General features: G+C 52.4%; 9 protein-coding genes across 9 annotated transcripts; 5 read left to right on the plus strand and 4 right to left on the minus strand.

The window, feature by feature from the left end:
* Positions 1-438: 438 nt before the first annotated feature.
* SNOG_06321 (hypothetical protein) lies at positions 439-2019 on the plus strand (the record flags this gene model as incomplete). The annotated part of the gene is given in 3 exon segments (XM_001796646.1): positions 439-911; positions 931-1923; positions 1947-2019. 3 exon segments carry the CDS (start codon positions 439-441, stop codon positions 2017-2019), a joined length of 1539 nt encoding a protein of 512 aa, XP_001796698.1.
* Positions 2020-3019: 1000 nt separating this feature from the next.
* SNOG_06322 (hypothetical protein) lies at positions 3020-6752 on the minus strand (the record flags this gene model as incomplete). The annotated part of the gene is made up of 2 exons (XM_001796647.1): positions 3020-6534; positions 6596-6752. 2 exons carry the CDS (start codon positions 6750-6752, stop codon positions 3020-3022), a joined length of 3672 nt encoding a protein of 1223 aa, XP_001796699.1.
* A 779-nt stretch (positions 6753-7531) lies between these two features.
* On the plus strand, positions 7532-8560 carry SNOG_06323 (hypothetical protein; the record flags this gene model as incomplete). Its single annotated transcript, XM_001796648.1, has 1 exon — positions 7532-8560. One exon carries the CDS (start codon positions 7532-7534, stop codon positions 8558-8560), a length of 1029 nt encoding a protein of 342 aa, XP_001796700.1.
* A 558-nt stretch (positions 8561-9118) lies between these two features.
* Positions 9119-10864, minus strand: SNOG_06324 (hypothetical protein; the record flags this gene model as incomplete). Its single annotated transcript, XM_001796649.1, has 1 exon — positions 9119-10864. One exon carries the CDS (start codon positions 10862-10864, stop codon positions 9119-9121), a length of 1746 nt encoding a protein of 581 aa, XP_001796701.1.
* A 292-nt stretch (positions 10865-11156) lies between these two features.
* SNOG_06325 (hypothetical protein) lies at positions 11157-12519 on the plus strand (the record flags this gene model as incomplete). Its single annotated transcript, XM_001796650.1, has 3 exons — positions 11157-11177; positions 11241-12067; positions 12102-12519. The coding sequence occupies 3 exons, from the start codon at positions 11157-11159 to the stop codon at positions 12517-12519; spliced, it is 1266 nt and encodes a 421-aa protein (XP_001796702.1).
* A 2081-nt stretch (positions 12520-14600) lies between these two features.
* Positions 14601-16740, plus strand: SNOG_06326 (hypothetical protein; the record flags this gene model as incomplete). Its single annotated transcript, XM_001796651.1, has 3 exons — positions 14601-14960; positions 15014-15768; positions 15822-16740. The coding sequence occupies 3 exons, from the start codon at positions 14601-14603 to the stop codon at positions 16738-16740; spliced, it is 2034 nt and encodes a 677-aa protein (XP_001796703.1).
* An 818-nt stretch (positions 16741-17558) lies between these two features.
* On the minus strand, positions 17559-17811 carry SNOG_06327 (hypothetical protein; the record flags this gene model as incomplete). The annotated part of the gene is made up of 4 exons (XM_001796652.1): positions 17559-17571; positions 17631-17666; positions 17719-17740; positions 17793-17811. The coding sequence occupies 4 exons, from the start codon at positions 17809-17811 to the stop codon at positions 17559-17561; spliced, it is 90 nt and encodes a 29-aa protein (XP_001796704.1).
* Positions 17812-18186: 375 nt separating this feature from the next.
* On the minus strand, positions 18187-22019 carry SNOG_06328 (hypothetical protein; the record flags this gene model as incomplete). The annotated part of the gene is made up of 3 exons (XM_001796653.1): positions 18187-19085; positions 19398-19650; positions 19680-22019. The coding sequence occupies 3 exons, from the start codon at positions 22017-22019 to the stop codon at positions 18187-18189; spliced, it is 3492 nt and encodes a 1163-aa protein (XP_001796705.1).
* Positions 22020-22427: 408 nt separating this feature from the next.
* Positions 22428-25188, plus strand: SNOG_06329 (hypothetical protein; the record flags this gene model as incomplete). Its single annotated transcript, XM_001796654.1, has 4 exons — positions 22428-22437; positions 22460-24277; positions 24493-24699; positions 25004-25188. The coding sequence occupies 4 exons, from the start codon at positions 22428-22430 to the stop codon at positions 25186-25188; spliced, it is 2220 nt and encodes a 739-aa protein (XP_001796706.1).
* Positions 25189-25530: the final 342 nt, after the last annotated feature.

Genomic DNA, 25530 nt, shown 5'->3' on the forward strand with positions numbered 1-25530 from the left:
AGCACCGCCCAAGATCGCTTGGAGATTCACGTAGAGCAATTCACGATGCACGCTGATGTCGCGGGTGGTCGTCGAGCACCGACGAATCGGAGATAAGCTCTCATCCGGGCATAACCCAGCCTCACGTGCGAAACTAAACCGCGCGCGACATGCGTCATGTCAAGCACGCAATGTGGATCATGAGGCTTATCTGAAGATTCCCGCCTTCACGATATCGCAACCGTGTCTCAATCCATCCCTCTCCAGGACCTCGCAACCATGGCGCCGGACCGGGGCTCGACGTCGCTTGATGATGAAAGAGCTGGGAATCATGCGGATGAGCGCAGCAGGTCTGGAGCGCGCAAGTACCTCGCAAAACGAGCTGCACAGCCGCAGAATTTCACGCTGCGGGGTGTGGTGGTTGGGCTGGCGATTGGGGTGGTTATATGTTTCTCTAACATGTACTTTGGCCTGCAGACAGGCTGGGTGTCTGGAATGGCGATGCCTTCTGCTTTGATTGGGTTCGCTTACTTTAAGGTCGTGGCTCGGACATTGAAGCTGCCGTTTACGCCTGTGGAGAATGTCCTGGTACAGTCGGTAGCCGGGTCTGTAGGAACTATGCCTCTGGGATGCGGATTCGTGGGTGTCATCCCGGCCTTGAACTACCTCCTAACGGAAGAAGAGAATGGACCACTCGACATCAGCTTGTGGAGACTGATCATCTGGTCTGTGGGCATCTGCTTCTTCGGTGTTGTATTTGCTGTACCCTTGAGGAAAGAAATGATCATCCGGGAGAAGTTGAAGTTTCCAAGTGGCACAGCAACAGCGCTCTTGATAAGAGTCCTGCATGGAGATGAGAAATCAAAGACTATGGTCGCACGAGAAACGAATGATGATGAAAGCGAAGGAGAAGAGGAGTCTCAAGGCTTATTGCAGGGTTCCAGTGCTCAGCGTGGAGGAGCACGACTTGCGCCCATCTCTAGACGATCAAGTGGAAGGACAAGAACAAGATGAGGATCTTGTCGATGATGGAGAGTGGAAGGCCAAGATACAACTACTTCTGATCTCCTTTGCTGGATCCGCGCTCTACACTGTCGTATCATACTTCGTTCCGCAACTTCACGACATACCCATCTTCGGACTGCCCTTGGCTACCAAATGGCTCTGGACGCTGAACCCATCTCCAGCATACGTTGGCCAAGGCATAATCATGGGACCAGCAACAACTCTGCACATGCTCCTCGGAGCTATCATAGGCTGGGGCGTGTTATCCCCTCTTGCAAAGCACAAGGGCTGGGCACCAGGCCCCGTATCCGACTGGACCAACGGCTCCAAAGGCTGGATCGTATGGATCTCCCTCGCCATCATGCTTGCAGACTCCCTCGTCAGTCTTGGTTGGCTCCTCTTCCGCCCCCTGATCACCATCGCAAGACTATACTACCCCACCGCCAAAGAAACCTTTCAGACACATACCTGGAAAGAGCTCTTCACCCTAAACATCACCCGCAAGCAACGCTACACCCCGCTCAACTCCACGACCGAAAGCCCCATCGCAGCCATAAAAAAACACCTCGCACAAGACCAAGAACCCGACGCGCCCCCAGAACACCTCATCTCCAACCGCACAACCATAATCGGCCTGATAACCTCCCTCACCCTCTGCGTCATCGCAGTACACATCTCCTTTCCCTCGCTCATCCCTCTACGCCTCACCCTCCTCTCCCTCGTCCTCGCCCTCTTCCTCAGCATAATGGGCGTCCGTGCCCTCGGCGAAACAGACCTCAACCCCGTCTCCGGCATCTCCAAACTCACACAACTCTTCTTCGCCCTCGTAACACCCACCTCGGGCCCCGGCGCGAAAAACGCAGTCATCATCAACCTCGTCGCGGGCGCGATATCAGAGTCTGCGGCGCTCCAGGCCGGCGATTTACTGCAGGATTTGAAGTGCGGGCATCTACTTGGTGCAGCGCCGTCGGCGCAGTTTTACGGGCAGATTATTGGGAGTGCGGTGGGCGCGGTGCTGTCGGCGCTCGTCTATAAGTTGTACACGAATGTGTATACGATTCCTGGGGGGTTGTTCGAGGTGCCGACGGGGTATGTGTGGGTGTTTACGGCGAGGCTTGTGACGGGGTCCGGGTTGCCGCCGATGGTGAAGGAGTGGGCAAGTGGAGCGGCGGTCATATTTGCGATTAGCACGGTCATTAGGGTGTGGGGTAATAAGAGGAAGATGCGCGGGTTGAGTGGATGGTGGATTGATTTTGTGCCGGGTGGGATTGCGGTGGCTGTTGGTAAGTCTTCTCTGTCCTTGAGGTTTGGTAGTTGTGCTAATGAATGTGTGAAGGTATGTACAACACACCTAGCTTCACGCTGGCGCGCACGATGGGTGGATTGATTAGTCTGTGGTGGAGAAGATGGAAGGGTAGAAGTGAGACACCGATCATCGTGCTGGCAAGTGGTCTCATTCTCGGCGAAGGATTGTTCAGTATCATGAACCTGCTGTTAGCGAGTCTGAAGGTGCCGCACCTGTAGTTGTTGAATTCGAGAATCACGAAGCTTCACTCACATCATGAGTGTGCGCCGCGTTAGAGCAATTCTATGCTTATTTTGTCGCTTGAAGACTACATGCGCATCTTCATGTATGCTACCCATCCTGTGACGCCTAATGAGGAATGCCGTGAGGTATCAAATGCAATGCTGCACCGCCTAGGTTACGCCGGAAAGCCCCCATGCGAGAAATTAAAATGAGAGGAAACGCCAGAAAAGAAACGACATGCGGTGAAGCGGAACCCAAATAATCCGGTAGACTCCATGACTTGTCTTCCAACAATTATTGGGAGTATTTGCGCTTAAGAGACTGGCTGCCTCCAGATTGTATGGCGAGATTGGACAAGTCTTGACCAGGCTGTCCCATCAATCGAGTAAGGCTCGAACTCTTCTGCGTATAAGCCTTAGGACAAGCGGCCGTTCTCCGCTGGACCACAACTTCTGCGCGTATGGACATCCGGCCAAATGAATCATCAAAGGCTGTATTACCCAGCTCCTAGTATGGATTGTACGGATCGCCAGCTGGTGTGCCTCCTAAAGCCATCTCCCGGAAGCCCGGTGGAACAGTCCAGCCGTGTACTGCGCAAGCACGCATGTATGCCTCGACAGCCTCGCCCACACCATAGTCCACGCGTCCATGATTCTCTAGACGAGCAGGCTTTGGATCGAGACTTGAGATAGCCATGCGGACCTGCAGGAGGACGGACTCTATCGATGACGCAGCACTCCAGCCGTCGTTGGTCAGAAGCTCCATGCACATCGCCCCGCCAGCAGTGACGTGGCCACCGCCGCCCTGGGCGAACCCCAGGAAACGAGGGCGAATGACACGGACAAAGGGCGGACTCATCGGATAGTCTTTGCCAAAACGAAGCTCCAAGACGACGCTCTTGATATTTGCCTTCTTCATGTCCATCGCCAACGGCAAGGTAGACTCAAACGAGTGCAGCTCCACGATCCACTGGTACATATTCTCCATTTTTTCCTCATCGATGTGCCAGCCAAGTTCGTGCGGAGGAGTTGATTTCTGGACGGTGATGAGATCCTTGAAGTCCTTCATCAGGCGTCTCGTGGCTCCGCTAGTAGCCCACGCTGGCATTTGCAGCATAGGCAATTTGCTGTAGTCCAGTGTACCAGGTACGTAGTCGGTGAGGGGTTGAGTCGGCATTGACTTGGCACCGAAAAGCTTGGATACAAAGCCCCCCAGCTTACCCTTGCCCTTGTCGCCCGAGACTGAGTTGGGTGTGAGAAGCGGGTTGTGTTCGGGCATAATCAGGTTGTCGTCCTCGAGAATTGCGTGGTCTTCCTCCAGGGTCGCCACACTCGCCCCATCGTCATCGTCGTCAATCTCGATAGGATCGTATTGGCTGCCACTAGTAGCCTTTTGCCGTTTGTTCTTCTGGTGGTGGTTAGTATGTATCATCAAGTTCTTGGCTAGGTAACATACGCTGGTGACCTTGGGCTTAGGCCGCCGCGAACCTGAAATAGCATGAATTGGAATCACGAGCGCACCGTTGACACCTTTCGGAGTCATCTGAGGATCTTGGTCGATATAGTCGTGAGGCTTCGTGCCTTTGTCAGGGGTAGTCGCAGCACCGACGGTGTAATCTTGCCTAGTATTGACGAAGAGATAGCGAGTCTGGATCCAGTCAAGTTGAGGAACGACCAGATGCGGGGTCTTGCTTGTGAACTCGCTCGGTGCATTGACAATCTCGTTGAGTGCCAAAGCTTGCGACATTTTAAGCTCGCTGTTCGCCCAGCCAGATCCAGACCCATATTGAGAATATCCCAAGCTAGTGTTGACATCAAGTGCGTGATAGACTCCATTGCCGAATGCCCGACCATGAAGGGTCTCGTTGAAATGCAGACCTTCACGAATGATGCTGTGCCAGTTCTGCATGGGGCTGCCGTGCCAGGCAAACAGCGTCGGGTATTTGAGACTGAGCCTAGCCGACGTATCTCGGACCGCACTGATGAAGCGTCGCTCTTTGTCAGGCGCGCCCATGGCAAAGCGAAATTGCGTCCAGCCCGTCATGCCGTAGAGAGCGTCTTCAGCTTTCCGTCCACTCGAGCTGTCGTCCTCGTTCTCGACCTGCACAATGCATGCTCGATTGGACGCGATGATCCAGCGCAGTAGTCCAAGCACAGCAGGCGGTAGACGATCGACCCAAGAACTCAATGGTGATTGAGCCTTGCGAACCAAATACTTCTTCATCTCGTTAACAGTAGGAAGCATGTCTAGCATTGCTGAAATGGCCTGTCGCTTCTGGTTGTCCGAGAGATCGTCAAAGTTCTGCTCGTAAATGTAGAAACTTGCGGCTTGGAATTCCTTCACTGGTGGACGAGGAGCCGGCGATGGCTTGGCAGGCTGGTTTGCGGGTGGTTGCAGCCGACCATAGAAGTTTTGCTGAGACGTCAAATCTGGCACCACTGGCAAAATTGGGGCAGACAGTTGAACTGTAGGGTAAAGTGAAGCATCAAGGACGCGGCAATGCATTGCCTTGTCGGGGGCGTCGTCTGTTCGTAAGACGATCCATTGAGCATCCTTAAGAGGACAAACCTGGTCCTTGTTTTCGAACAACAGTTCATTTGCCGCTGGGTTGTACCTCGCCTGGGTTGCAGCCCTCTCTTCAAGAACACCTTTCTGCAGAGTTTGTGGTGGTGCCGGTGTGGTATATCCCCGATACTGCTGCTCGGTCATCGCATACGTCTCGTTTGATTCGGGTGGAGGAACTGCCAGGCTGAGACCCGAAGGGAAGTCCCTTAGTCTACCAAATCGGGCGCTGGTATAACAGAAGCTTATAAGCAAGTCTACCACCTTCGGCTGCGACAGGATCTCGTGCTCGATGCTTGGGCCAAATCCTAGCGACATGTATTGGTATAAACACAGCGGATTATCGCAAACGTATGGCTTGATAGCTTGCAAGTCGTCTGGCATCTTGCTGAAACAGATCAGGCAGAATTCGGTGCATCTCACAAAGTGACGCAGCACGAATTGCATGCCGACGAGGGGAAGGGAGTGCTCCGCGCTCATCGATTCTTGAATGTGATCGGCGGTCACTAACTCAGGGTACAGTGTACTGACATGCTCGGGCTCGTAGTATTTGTCTTCCGAACCATCAGCATGTCTGGTGTCGGATGCTCGAAGGATCTGGTCGTTGTGAAATAGCTCTGCACCGCTCCACGGCATGCCACCGTAACGGTAGTTTAGCAATGGGTGCAAGCGCTGCTCTAGGAGTTCGTTCAAGGGCCGTGAGATGAAGGAGTTGCGGAAACCGTTCGACGATGTGGTTGGCTGCTGCGAGTCGTTCGCCTGTGATGCCTCGCGACGCTTCTCCTCTTCCTTGCTGAGGACAGTGAAAGCTTGTATCGCCTCCTGCATCGTGGGTTTGTATGTTGTTGAGATGCCGATGCGGATGCCAAAGTTGCGGCGCGCCGTTGAGCCATCATATGACCTCAGGTCGTCCATGCTCTTGTATCCGGCAGGATAATGGAAAATGACCACGAGATACTCTGTAGGTTCGAGCTGCCATGCTTGCATGGCCTCTTCTGAGATACCCAGCTTGGCAATGCGTACAGAAATACTGACATAGCAAGACAGGCCCTCAATTAAGCCTCCTAGGTGCCCAACTTTGAAACCCTGCTTCTTGGCCGTAAGAAGATCACGTCGAATCCGATGCTTGAACAGTTCGGTAGCTTCGGTGAAGCCGCCTCCTGGTGCCGAGCTCACGCGGCCATTTGACAGAGAACGGGGACGCATCTCCTCATCGCCTGGGAAATACTCATCGAAACCGGCATCCTCGTCGAACTCTTCAAACTCTTGAGAATCGAGCATCTGCTGGTCGCCATCCCAATCGGTCGACTCAAGTCTGCTAGACACGAGTTCGAGGATCTGTTGAATAGTCCTGCCGGTAGCGGCGTCGGAGATGTCGTTAAGTGATGAAGCTACGCTGGCAGGAGCGTTATCCGGGGCGAAGATCATGCACATGTGACTTGTGGGATAGTCGGAGAGTTCTGTTTAGGGTTAGCGGCGTGCTTGTAGCTCTACCTCAAGCCTAAAAATATTGATACATACCTGGTACAAGAACAGAAATCTTGAGGGCTTGGCCGTCGGCGACACACATGAAAGTGAACTCTCCATCGTCGCCACCCGTCTGTACGTCTGAGATACCCGCGACCGAGACATTCTCAACGGCCTTTGAGAGGTCGGCAACGAATGCCTTGCGCGGCATGTTGCGTGAAAGTTGGTGTGTCGCTCAATATGGTATGTCCTCGGCTGTTGAAACCCCAGTGGAGTGCCGGCCGTGGTCTTGGTGGCAGCGAAAGTGGGAAAGTTGAGGGAACTTGTGGCGTGGTGGTGCAGAGGGAAAATGATACAGGTCGCGGTGCGCAAGTAGGCAAAGAGTTAGCGCGGTCAAGCTCCGGATAACCTTAGAAGCTTTGACGTCAGTAGCGTGGCTTGTGCGCGGTGAATTTGAGGAAAACGCGTTGTTCAGCAATCCCGATTGCTGGTACGCTGGTGGTGATGGTTCCAGCACTGCTGTTGGAGGCACGAGAGCGAGCGGAGGAAGAGGAGAAACGAGGGACAGATGTCCATACAGATACCTTGCCGGCCTCACGACTCGGCACAGCTAATTACAACTGTACGACGCTGCCTATTGCCGTGTTTGCGATGAATCAACAAGGTAGGTAGCTCAAGGCAGCAGGAGCAAGCTAGCCGCCACAGCCACCCCCCGCACTCCACCCGGGCACGCAGGGCAATGATACCAGCCTCGTCTTTGGCCAGATGAGGTCCAAATTCGATGCAGCTTTTACCTACCAGACTCTCAGATGTTCTATATCCACTGTTGATGAGGTGATAGAGAGCAAGGCAAGGTTGCAAGGTGTAGTCCAAGATACAGCTAGTTTGCCCCACTATCTAAGCCGCGGGAGCGAACGTCCCAACCGACCGGCTCTAAATTTAGGCGATCCAGGAACATCTCCGCAGCTATTCATATCTCCGTAAGACACCATGGCCGTAGCTGAAGAGAAGACCATATCCAGATCCTCACATGTCGCTGATCCCGCGCTCGCACCGTTCTTGGAGTACAAATTCGACCCCGCCGAGTACCTCAATGCAACTTTACCTGCACTGTCGCTATCTTCCGCATCGGCCCGTCCTTTGAAGTCAGCGAATGCTGTCTCGCTGGCAGATCTCTCCTCTCAGACCCAGGACCTCCTCTCGCAGCTCAATGCACACACGACGCGACTATCCGCCATCCTCACCCAGCTCACCGATGACATCCTACGAAGCGGGGCACGGTTAGCCTACGAGGTGGAAGTGCTACGTGGAGAAACAATCAGCCTCACAGAGACGTTCACCACCGACCTCAAAGACGATGTCGAAAAGTTTCTCCCCGGCGGAATCAAGCTCCCTACAGAGCAGAAAGATGAGGCCCTCAAGAGCCCAGCCCTACCAACAGAGCCATCTCCCTCGCAACCACCCCAACCCCAAGACCCACCCCCAGACTCCACGCCCGAATACATCTCCGATCTCCGCACCCTCACAACCGTGCGCACGCGCCTCGAAACCGTCATCAAAGTCTTCGGCGAAGCCATGCACTGGACCCTCCCTCCCTCCGAAATCTCCCTCACATCCTCCCTGATCTCCGTGTCTGCGCCCGAGCCCGGCTCCGACAACGCCTCGCAGGAGCAGAAGGGTAAGGAATTCGCCGCTGCGCTGCGGTCTGAGATAGCAGATTTAATTACTGGTGATCCAGAGGGTGGGAGGGAGAAAGCGGAGGTCAGGATACAGGCGCTGAGGGACTTGGCGCAGGTGTGGAAGGGCACAGCGGAGGAGAAGGCGAGGGGCAAGTTTGTAGAGGGATTGGTTAGGGTGGCGGAGGATAAGCTGAGGGAGATTGAGAAGGAGAGGGAGAGGAACAAGAGGCCCGGGAGGAGTGGGAGTGTGAAGACGGCGCAGACGCCGGCGGTACCGCAGCAGAAATCGGGAGGTGGGTTTCTGGAGAATCTGCAGCGGATTCGCGGATTTGTGGAGTAGGGACATGAATCTTTGGACATGTATCAACATCAGATAATTGAACGCGATGTCACGTGAGACCGTGTTGATAAAACTGTCATAAAAATGCTCACTCAATCCAGGTGAGATGGCGTCAAGGCAATCGCAGCATCACAGTGAGGCAAGCTGAATTATTTCATCCGTGTTATTCATTCGTCATGATCTCATAGTACTAAAACAAAACAAGCCCAGCTCCAATGTCACCTAGTCGCAGCACCCCAGAACGCAAACCTCGTCAGCTCCACCTCTCTACCTGGCAATATACGGTTGTCCCGAGGGAGCCAGCCCGAAGGCGGCTACAACCAACAAGATTCCCTTCAAGCCGCGATAGAGTGGAGGAGAAGCTTGATCCAGCTCTAAAGCCAACTGCTCCTAAGGAACCATACAGTAGCCTACGAGCGAATGACCTCCGATATCTCCATGTGACCCAATAACGCCTTGCATGCCTTCAGGCCCGTGTTTCCGGCCAGGGTATCATAAACGATTGAACGCCGCCCCGATGCATCCCAAACTCCGTAATCCTCTCAATTTCGTTCTCTCCTAATATGTGGGAATGGCCTGCAGCTGTGCCAAAGCACGCTTGCCCTCCGCGCGGAATGCTGCAATCTGCTGCTCGCATGCCTTGCGCAACTTCTCCTCTCCTCGCTGTGCGTTATACATGACCCACTGCTCAATCGTCATCGCCTTCTCCTCGTCCGTCAGAGCAGCCAACACTGCAGCCTGGATCTGCTTTGGTGTGGTTCCAGTTGCGGTGAGCTCGTCCAAACCGGCATCGACCAGAACCCCGTTGAAGAAGCCCTGTACCTCTTCCTGGTTGCCGAAGAATGCGTCCATGTCGGTTGGCTTCCAGCCGTTGTTCTCGTCGTCTTCAACCTGCTTGCGAGAAGGGGTCTTGGTAACTGCGGCCTCCTTCATATGAGCCGGTGTTCGCTTAGGTGTACCAGCTAGCACGCTTCCTGGCAGGCTTGACATGGTGAAGGGCTCGGTGACCGTTTCCGTCGTGGGCTGATTCTTAGGAGTGCCGACGTCAAGGTCATCTGGGAAACTGGACATGCTTGAGAAACGCATACGCTTGGGGGGGTCATGGTGGATGTCAGACATCTGCATGTCATCCTCAATGGCTTCACTGGTACGCTTCTTGCCACGGGGCTTAGCCTTGGGCAATTCGGAGTCATCGGTTGCCTCGCTGATGCGCTTCTTTCCGCGGGTTGTCGCCTTGGACAGGTGGGTGTCGTCAATCGCCTCGCTCGCGCGCTTCCTTCCTCGAGTGGTCGCCTTGGATAGCTGAGTGTCATCGATGGCTTCACTAGCGGGCTTCCTTCCTCGCGTGCCGCGAGTCGTTGCCTCGGACATTTGTGTATCATCCATAGACTCGGTGGCGGCCTTCTTGCCACGGGTAGCCTTCTTCTTAGGCGCTACTGTCTCCGACATTTGCGTTTCGTCAACAGCTTCGCTAGCACGCTTTCTTCCACGTGTAGCTTTCTTCTTTGAGGCCGTTGTGTCAGACATCTGCGTGTCGTCAATCGCCTCGCTGGCTCGAGTCTTTCCTCGTGTAGCTTTCTTCTGTGGGGCTGTCGTAGAAGTAGCATTGCTGGCGATGGACGAACGGCTAGACGCCCGCTTTCCTTTCGTGACGCGCTTTGCTTTCTTGGGCTCTGGTGCGACTGGGTGATACAGTTCGCTGAGTGCAAAGAAGAGACAGTCCGATGCTCGACGACGATGCTCCTCAAGTGGGTCATCTCCTGCGTCCCAGGCGTCTAGGGACAGGTGACAGTAGGCGCATGTCGCACCATCCGGGGTCTCCTCTGTTGGATCATAGAACCAGCCTGCTTCAGCTAATTGATCGACCGAAGGGTAGCCAGCGCTGACGTCGAGGGGCCACAGATCGCCGAATGTCTCTTTACGTGCAGCGATCATCCGCTCACTGATCGGATCTTCTTCGGTTCTGCCGGGATCTCCATGGCGAAGTCGGATAGTAGTGACAACAGCAAAACCACAGCTGGGTGAATGTGTGAGATGCTCATATGCAGGGACGTCGGCCTCTTCCCAGCCATCGAGCTGGCAGTTGCAGGCCCAGCACTGGACGTTGTCTGGGCTGACTGACGTGGGCCTCCATACGAATCCAGCGAAGGCCAGATCTTCTGCACTCGGTGCTGCCAATGGCCATGCTGCCTTTGCTTTTGGCGCAGCCTTCTTCGAACGTGAACTGGAGCGTCTCGTCTTTGCGGCAGGTGCTCCTTGGAATGTTGCAAGTCGCGCCTGGAACGTAGCCATTGACGCGTCCATGGTAGGAGTTGCGATGCGTCAATGCGACTTTAGTGTGTGTTGTTAGATTTTTGAGTGTCGGACTGTGATCGCGTGGTCTGAAAGATGGGTTGGATGCGCAGAATAGAGTCTTCCGCGTCGTTGTAGCGTTTCGTGTGTACGCTGGCTTGGATGGGAAAAGTGTTGATGGGGAAGGCGCGCGTAAACAAAGTCAATCGCGAGGGGTCCGCGCCATCCCGAAAGCGATCAAGCTCGGGCTTACGTCATCCGAGCTCCCTCTTCGCAACGCCTGAGGCACCGAGCTCAGCACAAGATGAATCGACTTCGCCCATTAGTACGGATAGCTGGGTGCAGAAGGCCAGTCGCCCAATGGAATCGCCGCTTTATATCGTCGCAGCCGACGGAGCCGACCGAAAAAAAACCGTACGAATACCATGCGCTGCCTCCAGAGTGGGAGGATGAAGCTCCGTCGCTGTCCGACTTCAAGCAGCTGCCGGAGGGTTTCGGCAAGAACCAGTTGATGCAGACGAATGAAGAGTTCAAAAGAAGCTTGAGAGGCATCCTGCGACAGTTCCCTCCTATAACGTATGCGTTTGCCTACGGCTCTGGCGTCTTCCCTCAGTCAGCTGCAACAGCGTCGCGTACCACCAATTCGCCTCATCCGAACCCGCCTGAGGCGATATTGAAATGGCAGAAAGGTGGTGGGAAAATGATAGACTTCGTCTTGACGCCGCGCTTCTCAGAGCACTTCCATTCGCTGAACTTGCGCAGCCACCGTGACCATTACTCCTTCCTAGGCTCCCTTGGCTCAGGAGTTATAAACCGTGTGCAGAAACTGGGCGCCGGCGTGTACTTTAACCCATACATAACGGTCAATGGCACGATGATCAAGTATGCGGTGGTGGACTATGACACTCTGCTTCGCGACCTTACCGAATGGGACACGTTGTACCTCGCCGGACGACTACACAAGCCCGTCAAGATTCTGTTCGAAGAGCCGAACATCCGTGTCGCAAACCAGCGCAACCTCCTCTCCGCCGTCCGATGCTCGCTCCTACTCCTCCCAACAAGCTTCACCGAGAAGGAGCTATACTCTACCATCACTGGCTTGAGCTACCAGGGCGACCCGCGCATGCAGTACGGCAGCGAGAATCCTAAGAAGATCTCCAATATCGTCAACAACCAATTGCGACACTTTCGCTACCTCTACCACGATCTGATCATGTCACTACCTAACATGCGATACCTCGACGAACAGGCAACGCGCAAATCAGGGTGGATGGAAGATGACAAGCTGGATATACAAGCTTGAGCAGGACATGGATCCCGAGCGACGCGGCAATATTGTTCGGCGGTTGCCCAAGAAATTCAGGGAAAGGGTTTACTTCCAATACCGCGGCAAGATTGGCATGTCCGGCCGCGATTACCAGGAGATGCTGGAAGCAGCGACGGATGAGGATGCGAAGGGGGGACTCAAGAAGCAGTTGGGAGGTGCTTTTGACAAGAGTCTAGCTGCGGAGAAGGATCTGCCGCAGATGGTGACGAAAGCCATCAATCAGACAGTCAAGTGGCCCTCGTCAATCCAGAGCGCCAAAGGCATACTCACTGCAGGCCCTGAGAGAGCGTGGCGATATCTGCAGGAGAAGAGGGCTAAGGGACGGGAGAAGTCGACTTGAAAAACTGGAGCCGAGGAGCTCGCCAGTCTTTTGCATTCATTCCATTTGTAGCATTACCTAAAAGCACGAGCAAGCGAGCTGCGTCATGGCATATTTTGAGAGCTGCATGCAGTCGCCGTTGGAAAGGCCACGGGTCAGGCTTGGGCTGAGAACAAAAGTACACAATAGAATCAATATCAAATGATGTAAAAACGGCCAAGCTAATGTGTGTCTGCGTGGAAGGGTAGATGTGCCAGATTCGCACACAGCTTCTCCCGGATCGCGGAATGCAGCGTATTAATGAGGGGTTTCCACACATGCTCAAAATACCGGCGCGGCAAGTTTGTTCAAAAATACAAAGATGCACGAGCTTGCACAACCCTATTCATCTAAACTGTGCACCCGATGATAAGTCATGTAATGTAAGACTCTACGCGCAAGGCCAGCTGAACTATGGGTGAAGCGTGAAACAAAGTTCCTCAGGTTTCTTACTTTCTTTCGTGCATTTTTTGCCTCATTTTGGACAATCTCTAGTTAGAGTGTGGTAACCTAGGTACTCTGAGGTCATACCTCCGGTGCAGACATGTGGCAGTAGAGACCAAAGTTAGGCGTAGGTAGAGAAATTAATACACATTTTGCCTACATCGAGTAGACTCGACTGCTCATTTATGAATAATGAGCAACTACATGGATAACTAACAGACAGTGCTGGGGAAATTTGGTACTTTCACTGACGTGCCCTGGTCAGGCTTAGCTTGTTTTCGCGTAGCTCGTGCGTTGCGCCCGAGCCCCACCCCGCAAACATCTTTATTGAGCAAACGTTCAAGCCTACAGTTTTATTCAACCAGCCAGGCAAAAGAGTTGGCGTGTCATCGCGAACAACTCATTCGAACCATAACGGCGACAGTCAGAACCTGACCAGCCCTTAGGTTAAGCACGACCATAATCAAAGACAAGGTCAGCTTTACAAATCCGACAATGGAGTCCGGTGCGTCGATCGATCTCGATCCAGGCTCCGGCCCTACAATACAAACGGGGACGTCCTCTTCACAGCCACTAGTGAACGAGGCACAGAAACTGCTTTCCAGATGCCGACGGACTATCAGCGAGCGTACACAGAACAGTCTACCTACCAGTAGTCTCGTCAATGGACAGCTTCCAGAGAAGGACTATATTGCTCTTGAAGATCTTCGCAAAGATATACTGAAAGTTATCACGGAGCGCCTGAAGGCGCGCAACATCACTTCTATGCTGATCAAGACTAACAAGTTCTGGTGGTGCCTCCCCAAGCAGTGAGTTATTCAACTTCGACAAAACTCCGGCGACTACTGACATGCGGCAGTCTCGATCAAGAATCTCAATTCCGTCTACTCTTACAAGATCCGTTTGCTATTGGTACGCATATGCTGAAAGATATGCTCAAACTTGAGGCGTCTACACCTGATAGCGACATCTCACCTCCGAACGCAACGCTTTTCTACATTCGGACCTTCACAGTCAGGGTCGAGGATCTTCGAAATGTGCTACATGCCATGCTCCACGATGGCTTCGATATGAATGAACGTATATATGTCTGGCTTGAAAGGATAGAAGACATGAGCGACATCGCATACATCACCCTCAGATACTGTGGACAGACGAGGAACAGACCCTGGGATCGTCATGTTTCAGACATATATTCCGTATCGTTGCGGTCATTCTTCAGTCGATTCTTGAAGACTTGTGGTATGATCTGTCCCTCAGTATTGGAGAGCGCCCAAGTGGATGTCGTGGAGCACGCGAGTGCGATTCTTGGTGCACCTATTGGCCCAAATCTTCAAGAGCTGAACGAACAAGTACTAATTGCCTTGTTTGGAGACAGCGTGCTCAACACAGAGGCTGGGGGTAATGAAACAATCTTGATGACGCAAGAGGACCGCGATGCATTCGACAGCCTACGCACGAAGACTTTATCCGCGCTAGGAACTACGAAACCTTGTCCACCAGCCACAGAACAAGCTCTTCGACAGTACGCAAAAGATATTCGAAACTATGTCAATCAACATCCTTCAACCACGAAAGGTCAATCGAAAGAACACACTTTCTCGGATGCTACCGAGAACATGTTGGTGAGGCAAGGCAAGCCCAATGTCCTGTCTGATGGTTCAGCTGTCATGGTAACGGTTGGTTCTGACTTTGGCGACACGCACGAAGATGATGAGGAACCATTTTTCGAAGCGGGCGGCCGTAGTGTCGACTTGGTCACGGTGCTATACAACAATTTCGGTCATTGGGAGCAGAGCCTGAAAAGCTCTTTCAACCAAGATCTAACCAAACATCTGGCGAAACAGAGCTATTTGCCTTTTTTCGACTTCTTTCCTTGGTTTGTTAAGCATAAGGACGACTTCAAGGCTGCCAGCCTCTTTGCCAAACAGTACCTTAACATCACGAAGCCCTATGTGCTACTCACATACGGCAACATCGTATGCTACTCCTCCTTTACTTTATTTGAACCCGACTTGCTGACCAGTAGCAGCCTACCTACGCCGGTATGAAGAGCTTCCAACCGTTTACTCAGGGTGCATACGAAACCGAGTATAGCAAGCTCAGCAAAGCAAACGACAGTGAGGCGTACTGGCTGAAGGAGGTGATGGGTGTTCCTCAAATGGCGTCATTCGATGGTGCTCAAGGAGTTACACTGGGCGCAGAATGTGTCCTCATCCCATGTTTTCATCCTGGACGAGTCGGCCATGCCGGTATTTTGAAGACTTTAATCACACGTTTGTTGGCTATGGTTTCTGGAATGGCATGGGCGGCTATGGAATATGCAGTCACGGTCGATCACAAGAACCCGAACCTTCCACGGAAGCAAAAATGTGAGCAGATTCTCGGACAGCTCAATATGCAACTGAGCTCAAATCACCCGTTTGGGCAAGCTTTCGAGAAGTCAAAGTCAGAGTACGCCGTAGCTCAGACCGCAGATTGGCAGGCGAGGTTTGCACGAAAGAAGACAGTAGCCATTGGCAAGCCTCCCCGGGGTATTCTTGCTACTAAGGTCCAGAGAAAGGCGAAGCGTTCGCATCTCGATCTTCATGCTGGAGCTATGGAAGCAATTGGTGATTCATACGAACTCAATATTCAGCACTATCCATGGGCTGGTGGTGGAGATAAGGACAAGCGCCATACTCTTATTTGGACCGAAGATGATGGACAAGTTTGGAGTATAGGACCGGTTCTGCTTCCGGAAAATGTGCTGCCTTCCGACGGGAACGACAAGCGGTTTGTTGTTTTGTAAGTCCCCCAAGTTCACTGTTAGTATCGATTATATGATCTAATTCAACTAGTACCGAAGGTGGTCTCGACATTCGTAATGGGGCCGGTGAATCGAAGGGCGACAGGAAACCGCTTCTCAGCGGCAACAGCAAGACGGAAACCGTGCCAATTGCCAGTCTCGTGCTCACATTATGTGAACAAGCCCATTGGACGCTGTTCATCTCTCATTGGGAAGACGTAACAGGGCTCTCTGTAGACTACGTTCTTGGTTCGAAGCTTGCAATAAGGAGCAAGGCTTCATCTTCCTTGTCAACTGCGAACGAAGACTATTACCCGAACTCATTCTTCGCTGGCTCGAAGAGAGGGCTACCTTTCACTTGGGTGTATCAAACAGTCAAGACGAAGGAGAAATACCTCAGCATCATCAACGCTACACTGCCAGCACAGCCTGGAGATCTAGTCTGGCTCATCGACAGATACATTGCCGAAACACTACCCAATGGTGGTGACATTGATCTGGTTCCTGCGTCCGTTCACGCCAATTCGGTTTTTGCACAGGTCGCCTCATTCTGTATGCAGGCAAAATACAAGAACCATCCGCACCTACGAACGTTCCTCGCTTTTGCAAGCATGTCAGAAATGGGTGTAGATGAACGACTGGTCCCTGCAACTGCCTTCACAAATGTGGTCGAGGTACTTTTTGGCAAGTTCGGCAAGAAGACTAAGACAGTCAGAACCAAGATCGCCAACGAAACTCGTACTATGAGCCGGGTTGTGCTCACTATCGGTACCGAACGCCAGTCTGGTGTTCTACAAGAGATTGAGGAACCGGCTTTCGAACAAGATGTGATCATTGAGGGTGATGTTACGGACGATGAAGGACAAGAAGACATGTCGCGGGGGCAGAAGCGAGGGTTTGACGGTGACGATGATGGAGGCGAGTCCAGCAAGTCTGGTGCCAAAGCATTGAAGGGCAAGGGCAAGAATTAGGCACAGATAAGAACAAAGGTTCCCTAGATATTTGGCAACAGCACAGAGCATCTTAGATCTTAGCGCAGCTTAGATGTTTTAATTCAAGACTATAAGGTCTAACGAACTGTCCGCTTTATACAGCTCTGCTTCTATCTCTGCTAATTCCTTCTTGCCTAGAAGATCTTATATGCATCTTAAAACTTCTAGATATTAACTATAAGCTTCTTATAGTTAAACATAGAAGAAGAAGAAGAAGAAGAAGAAGAAGAAGAAGTTAGAGACTATATCTATAAAGAGTATAGAAGCAAGAACTTACTATATAAGCTAACTTAGAAATAATACTTTCTAAGAGCTAGTATAAGAAGATTAAAAGCTCTAAACTATTAAAACTAAGAGAAGAATTAACGTTATTCTAAAAGTTATAAAGTATTATTATTATGATAAGTTATGCTTAATGCAAAAGTAGTTAATTAAGTTGTTAACCTCTAAACTACTTCCTTCTGCCTTTATACTTCGCCTAATATCCTATTAGGCTTAGGCCCTGCGCTAACGCATGTTACTTCACTACATTATATAATATATCTAAGCGCGCTAATAGTAAATAACAGCTTAAAATAGCTTTTGCTAATTTATAATCTATTAATATATAGTAGTTTATATAACAGCCTATAAGTTAGTAAGGAAATATTTAAAGTAATAATTATTTAGATTATTATAGAGCAAGATTATTACTCTATCTAATAAACTAAAAATTAATTAAGTACTCTTTCTTAAAATTAATACTATATTTAACTCTAACTAGTATATAAAAAAGTAAAAAGTAAATTATTCGGGCCTCACTGGGAATTGCTGTACACTGTTAGATTCGAAGTCTTAACCCATTAACTTGCTGAAATAGTTAAACTTACAACCCAGGACCTCCTGCATTTGCGCTTTGGTAACCCCTGCTTGATGTATTAGAATGGCGCTCCTCAGACGACAGCTTATGAATCTTACAAAGCAGGAATCATACGACTAGCTGCGGTAGCGTTAGTGAAGTGAAAGGTGGGGGAAGGATAGAGGAGACGTACACCATAAGGCCGGATTCATTTTGATGAGTAAGCACCAATTTAGATAACATATAATGGAAATCGTAAAAAGGAAGACGTGGAGTGTTGTGCGTGTTTAATCGCTCACGATGTGGGTTAACAAGGGGCAAGCGAAGGGCGGAGTGGAGACAGCGGGTGCGGGGCTTCGCTGGCGGGATGCAAGGCATGATTGGACAGAATCGAAAGAAGCATATAAAGAACATGTCGGCATGAAAGCACGCAGAATCAAGTAAAAGTAGAGTGGTCAAGAGAAAGTCATAAATTCAGGTCGTTACAGAGGTATCATATCCAAACCCACCAAAACTCCAAAGCAACAACCAAAAGATCACACACTATCCTCCTAAAATATCAACACCGAAGAGCAATCTACTACAGATCATTGCTGCGGCCAGCGAATCTCCAATCCCCGCGTCCGATCGATCTTGACGCCCTCCTTCTCATCTACCCGGACCTCCTCGCCCAGAATCACCGTCGCAAGTCTCCTCATAACCTCCTCCGCATCGATCAAGTCACCCGCCTTACCAGGCAAGCAGTCGCCCATTTCGATCTCCCTGCCCTTTAGCGTCTCATACGCCTTCACGCTATCCAAGCTCATGAGTTCGCAGAACACCTGACACAGCACCACCAATTCCTCGGTCATGTCGAATTCGTAGCCCCATGCGGCGAAGACGGCGCCGACGTAAGGTTGTTTGTTTTTGTTGAGGAACTTTTGAAGTAAGTGGGCGTTGGTCTGGGACAGAGGGGTGGGGGGAGTGATGTTGGGTGAGAACAGGGCCAAGTGCTTCTGGTTGATAGCGTATAGCCTGTCCAGAGTCTTGTAATGTGTTTTAGTCCAAGGCTCAACCTTGGGAAGTGGGCTGAGCTTTGAGAGGATGGGATGGGGCTTGACGACTTTGTCCTGTCGGGTGACGGTGGACCACAGTGACGACGTCATGCGGGTGAGGACTGTTGGTCGCTGTTGTGGTGCCTCAGGTTGTGCAGCAACAGCAGAGGGCTGCTGTACCGAAAGGGAGCTACTTGCGGTCTCTGTGGTTGATTCGCTTTCATTGTCCCTTCGTAGACTCTCGATAGGCTTTGCTGGTGCCGGTTGGAAAAGTGGAACCCTCTTGCGTACAGGTGACAGCATCTTCATCCGCGGTGGACTTGACGCAACTTTGCTGATATGAGTCCGGCTGAGTTCCGTCACCTCCTCGATCTCGTTCAAGCTGCGTTCTTGTGCTTCGTAGGCTTCCAGATATCCGTCCGCTTCATTGCGCACGCGCCGGATGCTAGATGCTGTAACATCTCCCATTTCCATTTGAAGTTGGCGTTGGTCAGATGCTATGGAGATTTTGCTCTCTCCGTCTACATAAGTATGAAATGGTGAGCTTTGTGGAAGCGGTAGCGACGATTCTTCGTGAAAGCGAGAATGGGCCTCAGACGAGAGTTCTGAGCTGCGCAGCTCTCGCCGGAGTGGACTACTTTTGTGGGGAGAGCTTGGAAAGCCCGAGAAACGTGGTGGTGTGTTGAGAAATGGATTAGTCTTTGTCGCTGGAGACGACTTCTTTGTCGCAACAGGAGGTGAAGATTCCGGAACCAAGCTCGCACCCTCATTCATGAGTAGCGTCAGATCCAACTTTTCTGTTTTCCTTTGTTTTAGGTCGCGCGAGTGCCTTTTGCTAAAGATGTTGGGCATGTTGGATTGGAAGAACATGCCAGTATCGTCGCTACCATCACTAACAGGATCATCTTCCTCGGACATATCTTCATCATCGTCCACTTCATTCTCCTCATGTTCGTCTTCGACAAGCTCCTTCTGTACTGGAGCGTGCTGCTGTGGCGACTCTGCCTCATCGCTATACTGGAAGTGGTTGCCACTCTCGCGCTCGCCAAGGTGCGAGGGAGCTTGCCACGAGCCGGCGCGACAGGACCCGGCTCAAAGAGATCTTGTACCTGCGGGACGTTGTCGGTTCCAGCGGAGTTAGACGATCGGCTGGCTTCCTCCTGCCAAATATCGCCATAGTCTTCTTCGTGCACCTGAGTGACCGCATGAGCTACAGACTGGATCTGTGCGCTCCCGTGAGATTGCTCAGGCTGATCCTCCATCGCAACAGAGTGCCGACGCTCAGAGTTGATATTCGCCGCAGGTGGAGAATCAAGCTGCCAGCTCATCTCGTTTTCGCTCCTTGCTGGGCTGGGTAGCGACTTCTCCGTCGTAGTGTCAAGTATTGGGTACTGGACGTCGTTGCCTTCGGCCTCAACATCCTCTGTAACGACAAAATCGTCATGGTCTTCCGGTGTAAGAAGGCGTGGCTCGCGATGCTTTCGCTTCGACTTGAAGACGCCTTTGGGTGCAGTCTCCGGCTCTGCATTTGGCTTGATAGGACTAGAGTGATCTCGAGACGACTGTCCTTCCTCCTGGCCTTGGGCAAGCTGTTCACCTAGACGAAGACCTGCTTGCAGCTCTTTGCGAGTACTGTCGCTGAAGCCACGGAAGAGGTCGTCCAGCCTGTCGCGTTTGTCATCCAGCATCTTCTGCGAAGGCTCGGGTGTGAGACGACTGGGGTCCAAGACTCCTTGCAGGGCAACGCCCGCGGTCACCACACGGCCGAGTCCCGGAGTCTCGGCTTTGGGTGGTGCCACCTGGACCGGCGCAGGTTCAGGCGGCGCAGAAGGGATTGCAGCGTCGATGACTGGCGTTACAAAGCGTCTGAATGCCGGACGCGACAGGCCTGTGTTTGGCTGTAGACTAGACGACACGTTCAACAGTTTTGGTGATGGAGCCGAGACTTGTTGGGCTTTCGGAGGAGAAGTGACGCTCATAGATGGCTCCAGATACTCGTGCCTAAGCATAGAGCCACTTTGAGGCGTGGGCTTGCTGTTCACTTCGGCCTTTGGTGGGCTGGTGAGACCGCCACTATGGGGTAGTGACTCGACTGAGATCATGCTGAAGTTCTCGCTGTCCATCACTGTGGTATCGTCTGGCATGCGAGTGGTTCCCTCATCAAAGGCAAAATTGGTGGCATCCTGAAGCTCTTCTTCGTCATCCTCAGTTGGCTGATCAGAAAGCATTTCTCCGCACGCAACAGGGCCTTCAATTTCAGGATATGCATCGACCGAGTTCGATTCGTGCTCGACCACAGCGCGCGTTTCTTCCGGTGCGCCTGCAGTGGCGAACGGATCCTCCATCTCTTCGTCGGCACCGTTGTCATCTTCTCCGCTAGTTGGGGTAAGAACATCGCTGTCTTGGTCTGATTCTTCATCCGACGAGATGGTCACGGCTTTCTTGGCATGTGGCGTGTTCTTGCGAGCGCGTAGTCTATCTCCCAGCTCTGTTCGCGGAGGTGTGTCAATGACTGGTAGTTCATACTCTGGCAGGAAACCCCTTCTGCGACGGTCGGCTGGTAGCGTGAGACGTGTGTCGTTCTGCTTCTTGTCCTGTGGAAGAGCGGAGCTGGGTGGTTGTGGGGTCGCATCTGTGGTCTCAATATCTGGGACAGATGCCAGCGGAGTCGCAAATCGTGTGCTCTTCTGTGATGTTGATGGCTTAGACTTTGCTGTAGGAATAGGTGTCGCTTCCGGTGATGGCTCGTCATGGATCTGAAGTGCCTCCATGATGATGTCTTCGTCCTCTACGGGGGGCTGTGCGTTCTTCCTTGGCCGTCCTCTCCTCCTCTTAGGCGGGGCATCCGTGTCTACATCTGCCGCATTCGCATCTGTGGCCCCCGTGCTTAGATCTCGTGACTTTGATCTTGCCGCCCGTTTCTTTGGCGTTCCAGCTCGCTTAAGTTTGGGAGTCGCTCCCACGTCGGACTTCCTTGGTCGACCGCGGCCACGCTTGACAGGCGAGGACGCGTCAGGGTCCTTCAAAGGGACAGTCGTGGTCTGTGTTCTCGTTGTCACGCGCTTGACGCTCGGTGACTGCGCGTTCTCGTCGTCACTTCCTGGTTCGGCATGGACGGTGACCTTGATCCGCCACGGGCTTGCGCTGCCCATCCTGGGGGTGTTCATGACCATGGCCTTGGATGGGGACGAGAATTCGAATTCAGAGACGCCTCCTCGTCGGTTCTGCTTGCTTGGAGATGTGGAGCCTAGCGGTCTTCGCGGTGTTGCTTTGCGTGCTGACTTTGCTTTGTTTTCATCGAAGGACATGGCCAATGGGTCGGGGCTGGAGTCGTTGCTGCGAACATCGAAGTCGCTCGTGACTGGAGAACGACCGCGGTATGCCATAACTGCAGCAGATGGCCGGAATTTCGTGTATAGTTTGGTAGCGATGGTGTTGCAGAGGCCAACGGTTGGAATGCGGGCGCGATGTGGGCCACGCGCGTGTCGTCACCCTAGCAACAATCTTATCTGCACCCCAGCCGGCGCGTCACACCACGACAAGGACCGGCGATCTTCTTTGTGCATGAGCATGGAGTGGCGATGGGTATTCACGGGTGAGTATTTTCGAACACGTGAGATGTTGCAGGACTAATGCGCGCAGTATCTACAAGGAGATCGGCCCCGGAAGACGCATCGCGCTCTCAAAACTCGCCTTGGAGAAGTTTGAAGACACTGGGCGGCCGCTTCGCATTGCTATAGACACATCAATATGGCTCTTCCAGATACAAGCCAGTAAAGGTGCGCAGTGTGATGATGCACCCAAGTGAGAGACGCTGACAGGTCAGGTGGCACGAATCCTGCGCTTCGTACCTTCTACTATCGCCTCCTACGACTGATCGCCTTGTCCATTCATCCCGTCTTCGTTTTCGACGGCCCCAACAAGCCGCCCTTCAAGCGCAATAAGCGCACGGGACCTAACGTTGCCTCCATCCCCGAATTTCTGGCGAAGCAGTTATTGAAACAGTTTGGATATCCCATACATCTTGCGCCTGGCGAGGCCGAGGCAGAATGCGCACTTCTCCAGCGCGAAGGCATAGTCGATGCTGTTTTGAGTGAGGACGTCGATACGCTGATGTTTGGGAGCGGCATCACGATCCGCAACTGGTCACCAGAGAAGGGGTCATCAGGCAAGACTCCTACGCACGTCAACGTCTATGATGCTGTAGAGACGAAGAGTGGACCTTCAGGACTGGATCGCGATGGCATGATTCTGGTCGCGCTGATGAGTGGAGGCGACTATGTGCCAGAAGGCATACCAGGGTGCGGCCCGAAGACGGCGTGCGAAGCAGCCAAGGCAGGATTTGGTCGCGATCTCTGCCGCATACCGACTAGCGATAAAAGAGCTATGTCCGAGTGGCGAGAGAGACTACAGCACGAGCTGAAGACGAACGAGAGCAAACTCTTCAGACGAAAGCACGGCACCCTCAAGATTCCCGACGACTTTCCCCGACTGGACATCCTAGGATACTACACGCACCCGGCGATTTCGAATCAGGTCGGGCTGGACAAGCTGCGACGCTCGATCAACTGGGACCAAGATCTCGATTTTCCTGGACTGCGAGACTTCACTCATGATGCCTTTGACTGGGTCAAGCTGGAGGGTGCGAAGCATTTCATCCGCAGTCTTGCACCTTCTTTACTTGTTCGCCAGCTGCGCATACGATCCAAGGACCTGGATCGACTAACTACGGACAACCTGAAAGCGATACAAGAGGACGAATCTCTGTTGGTCAAAGGGATACATGGGAAGCGACAACACCCGGTGACTGATAATTGCACAGAGTTGCGCGTGAGCTTCACACCTATCGAACTTGTCACCATCGACTTAGATCAAGAAGAGCCAGATGATGAGCCAGATCTGCCGCCTGCAGGCTCGCAAACGGGTGAAGTCGATCTAGACGATGAAGTAGCTGATGAACTTGAAGACGATGGCCCGAAGAAGCGTGGACCAACGAAGTTCGAGCCTAGCAAGCCTGCTAGGATATGGGTATTGGAATCGATCGTCAAAGTCGGCGTACCCTTGACTGTTGAGGACTGGGAAGCTGGGAGGCAAACGAAGCAAAAGCCTCGACGACCTGCCATGGCGCAGGAAACAGCGAGCACCGCGCCGAAACCCACCAAGGCACGGCGCACGAAGCCCGCAAATAATGTGCCTCAAGCCTCCATCAACCAATTCGCAAAGGTTACAAAGCCAGGGTCGAAGCTTTCCCGCACATTTGCGAAGACTCTGGATGACCTCTCTGAGACACGGCAGCCTACACCACAAATCGAGGATGTCATAGATTTATTGTCCTCTCCACCTGTGGCTCGGAGGAGTGTTGCGCCGGCACCAAGACCAGCCTTTACGAAGTCGCCTTCCCCTGTCTTGCCAGACTTGCCCGCGAGCGTGACGAAGAGGAAGAAACGAATGCCGATGCAACGTTCACACACCCTTCCAGCGCAGCTTGGAGAGACATTTGAACGACCCAAGACACCACCATTGCTGAACACGGTGGATTCATTAGATCTGCTCAGCTCGCCGGTTCTCCCCTCGCCATCACAGCTACCCACAAAGAAGGCAAAGACTCGCACTAAGACGACACAAGCTGGGAGAGCGCCTCGTGGTACTTCCGTACCTGTGTCACCTGGTAAAACACAGCAGACCACACTGGACACATGGAGAGCATCTGCAACGCCTACAAAGTTGCGTGATGTTATGCCTGCACTTGATACTACTCGAATACCAGCGCCGTTGGACCTTCGACCGTCCCGCAGCGGTTTTGATGAGCTCGATCTAACGTCGTCACCCACACGGCCAGCGCCATCGAAAGCAACACAGCTAGTGCCTCCAGCTTCTCGAAGAACTGCTGCTACATCCACGACTCGGCCACCATTGACCTCGATATCTTCCAACTCATCGTCACTGTCATCATGCTCGATACCAGAGAGTCGGAAGAGCTCCAAAGAACAAATACCTACTACACGCAGCAGGCGCACATCACCTCGTTTGCGCAAGACAAAGTCAGCATCTCCTGGGGTGGAAAGTGTAAATCTGCTGTCCTCGCAGCCAATTCCAGCACGGAAACCATCACCGGCTGTCGACTCGATAGATTTGTCTTGTCTATCCTCTCCAGCTCCACCTGCAGTAGAGACAACCACAACCGACGTCGACGCCATCGACCTATGTGATCTATCTTCTCCTGTACCACCTATACTCGACACAGCTACAGACACCGTACCTACGCCCGTATCGCCACCACCCCAAACCACCCAAAATACCACCATCCGTCGCTCCCCGCGCAACCACATCTCATCATCACCTGAGCCCTCGAGCAAAACCTCGCCGCCAGCCGCATGGAAAGCGCGCGAGAAGAAGAAGCGCCAGGTCATATTGCGCAAAAGTGTCGCCGGTGGATGGAACTTTGCAGACGTCGATAGTCCACAGAAAGTGGGTGGTGGTGGGGATGCGGTGTTGAAGGGCAAGGAGCGGAAGAAGTGGAGGGAGAGCGAAGTTGATTTTTTGGACCTGACTTAGCTTTGTGTATGAGTTGTCTGAGTTTAGAATAGGAAGTGACTTGTTATGATATGACACAAAGTGTTGTTGATTCGTGTTTCTGAGTTCTTGTGTTGACGTGCTAGCAAAGCGCGGCATTGGGCTCGCTTGATTTTCGCGCGTCAGATTGGCGGCACTTTCTTCTTTGCGACGCTTCACGCTGAGATGTAAATTCGCAAATAGACCCGTAGTAAAAGGATCATAATATCGATTTAAGTAAACTTGAACCTGCTGATTCTTCTCATATTCCTGTTCATGTATTCGTCCTACAAATCGATCGGTGTCTGCAACTATGCGCATTTCCAGCAGCGCATCCACCTTAAA

The sequence above is a fragment of the Parastagonospora nodorum genome (assembly GCF_000146915.1).
Source record: "Parastagonospora nodorum SN15 chromosome Unknown scaffold_9, whole genome shotgun sequence".
Taxonomy (NCBI): Eukaryota; Fungi; Ascomycota; class Dothideomycetes; order Pleosporales; family Phaeosphaeriaceae; genus Parastagonospora; species Parastagonospora nodorum.